We start from the raw sequence: 4398 nt of genomic DNA, 5'->3' as shown, positions 1-4398 counted from the left end.
CACGAAATTCAAAACAAACTGTCACGAAACTTTTAACAGTAAGTAAGCTCAAAATTCCACATAAACTATAAACACAACTTAAGATGTGTGTAACATATACTATATGCAAGTTTTGAACATATTTTAGGTTAAGATGTGTGTAACATATATTATATGCAAGTTTTGAACATATTTTAGGTTAAGATGTGTGTAACATATACTATATGCAAGTTTTGAACATATTTTAGGTTAAGATGTGTGTAACATATACTATATGCAAGTTTTGAACATATTTTAGGTTAAGATGTGTGTAACATATACTATATGCAAGTTTTGAACATATTTTAGGTTAAGATGTGTGTAACATATACTATATGCAAGTTTGAACATATTTTAGGTTAAGACGTGTGTAACATATATTATATGCAATTTTTGAACATATTTTAGGTTAAGATGTGTGTAACATATTATATGCAAGTTTTGAACATATTTTAGGTTAAGACGTGTGTAACATATATTATATGCAAGTTTTGAACATATTTTAGGTTAAGATGTGTGTAACATATATTATATGCAAGTTTTGAACATATTTTAGAAGTAGGTAAAATGATTACTCGAAACTATGAAAGTTTCTTTATTACAAATTATCAAAGAACAAAGGTTACTTTATTCTATTATATTTCGCATACATAGAGAATTTTCAGGTTGAAACTAACAGATGGTTTCTTTGTTGTTGTAAAAGCACAAAGCTACACAATGGGCTATCTTTGCTTTGTACATCGCGGGTATTGACACCCAATTCTTAGTGTTATAAGCCCACTAACTTACCGCTGAGCCACTGGAGGGAAGAAAAAGAGGGAGTATTTTTGTTTTGTTTTTTCACTTTTTTAAGTTTGGTTTGATTTCGTTGTTGTTAAGCTCAAAGCTATACAATGGGCTATCTGTGCTCTACCCATCACGGTATCGAAACCCGATTTTTAATATCGTAAGCCTGCATACCTACCGCTAAGCCACAGGGAGTACACTTCTCAAGATAGGCATGATTTCGTGCTCCACATAAAATAGAAAACACACTAACTATACATTTAAAAGGAAATAAACTAATAATATTTATTTTATACGTTTTTTGGTGAGAAATCGCTACCTTAGTTAATTTTGGTGTTTGAATTTGAATAATTGCTATCAGTTACTAGGAATTCTGTGGGGGAGTTCTATACAATAGTTTACATTAGCGTTAGAAATAAATCTCCTGGCATAATCTTAGAAATGAAGTGAGTAAAGAAAATTAACTTCGCATGGTGGCAAGAAAAAAATAGATAAAATTAATCTCTTAGGTTTGAAAGGGGAATACAATAATTATTCTGATACTGCAGTGAGAAATAATAATACAATGAAAACCTATGATATCAATAAACAGATAGCAAATGTATCTAATTAAAATATAAAGTTTGGAAATACTCTCTTTAATGGATAAATATGGCACACTCAGTTTTAGCATTCGAACCGAAAAAAAATGCTTATTTTTTTATAATTCTCACAATACAATATATATATATATAAGATACCACTTGAAAAGGAAAACACAACCTGCTCAGTTTTTTCAGTTATTTTTACTTATAGGATCTTGGTGTCACACGTAAATAAGTTCTAAGTCTCTACCGCTCATGTAAATCTTCATGTAACCATGACCGCGTAGTTGGAACTTACAATGCACAATACTGATGTCACTATAATGCTACCCTCTAACAATACTGAAATTCTACCGCTGTTAAATATGGCATTCTGAGTTTGACGCAAAGGAAAAAGCTCATTTCGTCCAGGATAGTCTGAAAATGCTCTGCACTGAATTAAAGGAATTTGATAAGAAGTTGGCCTTCTGTCTGGAGTGGCGGGAATATTTTCGGTATCTATTTCTCCCAAGTAAAGTAGAGAGTTACCATGATGGTCAATGTCTGTTCGAACTACGTCGAATGCTGTACTTGGTACTGCTAACCCAATTCCATCACAGCCTCCGGATGATGTCACATCCTGTGATACATTTATTCGCCACGAATCTACAAGGCCACAATGGTCTGCTTTGTGTCCGTTTAAGTTATTGACAAACAGTTGGTCAAGTGGCGTTATCGACGCTTTCTCAACTATGAAGTCGTAATTCGTACTCCCTCTGAAGTGCAGCGATGGTCTTCTTGGACGAAACTCTCCCTCTGCTACTAAAACAAACAGGGAAACCTGACAGTTGGGATCTTTGAAGTACTTATAGACGCCATGCCAGCTTTGGTTGAAGTTAAAAAATTTCATCCGCCTAGTCACAAACATTCCAAGAGGTCTGACCTCACATCGTGTACTAATCCATTCCCCCGCCATATACACAGGAAACTTAGCACGAGCTGGCAGCTGGGGAGGTGAGAAATGGTTGGATTTGGCTACGAGATGACATATGTGACATCCACGACTCTGAATAAAAGAAAATAAGTTAATCAACCAAACAATATATATATATATCCTAATTCTAATTACATCATAAAATAAGATTTGTATCCTTTCATATATGGACCGTCCATTTTTCATTCATTAAAGAAAAAATGTTTCGCTTTTACAATGAACACTGGTTGTTATATTGCATGCTTCTCTTTGAAAATTTAATCTAGGAACTGCAAAAACAATAACAAACATTACTGACTATATGAAAACAGCAAAAACTATCGGGAAACCTTGATAACACCTATTATAAGTAACTATTAAGGAAGAATGACAGCATCAACATCCATCAATTTACTATGGCAACACTAAAATCTATTATGGAACCAGGCATAAACTATCAAGAAAATCCCACAGTGCTAACAACTATTAAAGAGTTGCGACGATAATAACAACCATTAAAGAACTATGACAACAATACCAAAAGTCAACTAAATATTAACGGTTGTTATTGCTGTCGTAGTTTTCTGATGGCTTCTATTGTTGTTGAAAACTATGACAACAATACCAAAAGTCAACTAAATACAACAACAATACCAAAAGTCAACTAAATACAACAACAATAGAAGCCATCAGAAAACTACGACAGCAATAACAACCGTTAAAGAACTAATAATCAGACGTTGAAGAAATGCGAAAATAATACCAAATATAAGATCCACGACCACAATGAAAACGATTAAGACAACAAAAGCATCAATCAAGTGAATATGGAACCACTTAAAACTATCAAAGAACTATGAAAATACAAACTATCAAGGAAATACTGCAACACAATAACTATCAAGGAACTATGACATTACTAAAACTAAATAGAAACTACAGCAGCTCTACAAACTATTAAGAAAATATTACAATACAAATATAAAATGATAAAATATTTTAACCCTCACAGAATCTTTTAACTGTCAAGGGAGTAAGACGTAACTAAACACAATCAAGATACTGCAACAGAGACATCTGTCCAGGATTCATGAGCACACGAAAAACTATGTAAGAACTACCAAAAGACAAACAGCTATCGAGCAAATATGATTTTTTATAGTTATTTTTTCTGATGTTTGCACTTGCAACTATCACCCCCATTAATTCTACCGTCACGTAAGTAGTATTTAACAGCCAGAAAAGTGGGTAAATGTCTTATTCTTTACAGCACTGTCGTTAAGCCTTCTCCGAGGGGTTCTATATTAAAGGTAAGCTATGTCGACAAGACGAGGAGGTACAGAAACTAGCATAAAATACCCGCACTCCGCAGGGGGTTTAAAGGCACCTCGTGATTAGCAGAGGCTTCAATGTATCGATCAAGCTCCTGCATTACCCCAATTGCTTATAGGGCTACCCCTTAGGGAGTCTGGACCCGAAAGATAAACGTTAGGACTCCTGCCCGTGGTATTTGAGCAAGTGTGCCACTTTTGGTCCCACTAACATTTTAGTTCAGACATGAAACATGGAACAAACCATTACATGTATAGAAACAAACCATTACATGTATAGGAACAAACCATGACATGTATAGGAACAAACCATTACGTGTATAGGAACAAACCATGACATATATAGGAACAAACCATTACGTGTATAGGAACAAACCATGACATATATAGGAACAAACCATTACATGTATAGGAACAAACCATGTCATATATAGGAACAAACCATGACATGTATAGGAACAAACCATTACATGTATAGGAACAAACCATTACGTGTATAGGAACAAACCATGACATATATAGGAACAAACCATGACATATATAGGAACAAATCATTACATATATAGGAACAAACCATGACATGTATAGGAACAAACCATTACATGTATAGGAACAAACCATGATGTGTATAGGAACAAACCATTACATGTATAGGAACAAACCATTATGTGTATAGGAACAAACCATTACATGTATAGGAACAAACCATTATGTGTATAGGAACAAA

General features: G+C 33.9%; 1 protein-coding gene across 1 annotated transcript in view; it reads right to left on the bottom strand.

Moving 5' to 3' along the window:
- Window positions 1-1443: 1443 nt before the first annotated feature.
- Window positions 1444-4398, bottom strand: part of LOC106466046 (protein APCDD1-like) — a 32654-nt gene continuing 29699 nt past the window's right edge. Inside the window, exon 3 of the mRNA XM_013926289.2 lies at window positions 1444-2433. Within this exon, the coding sequence (XP_013781743.2) occupies window positions 1654-2433 (780 nt within the window). The 3' untranslated portion in view covers window positions 1444-1653. The remainder of the gene's footprint in view (window positions 2434-4398) is intronic.

The sequence above is a fragment of the Limulus polyphemus genome, unplaced genomic scaffold (assembly GCF_000517525.1).
Source record: "Limulus polyphemus unplaced genomic scaffold, Limulus_polyphemus-2.1.2 Scaffold2133, whole genome shotgun sequence".
NCBI lineage: Eukaryota > Metazoa > Arthropoda > Merostomata > Xiphosura > Limulidae > Limulus > Limulus polyphemus.
The sequence above is the reverse complement of the archived record's forward strand: the minus strand, read 5'-3'. Positions and strand labels throughout refer to the sequence as shown.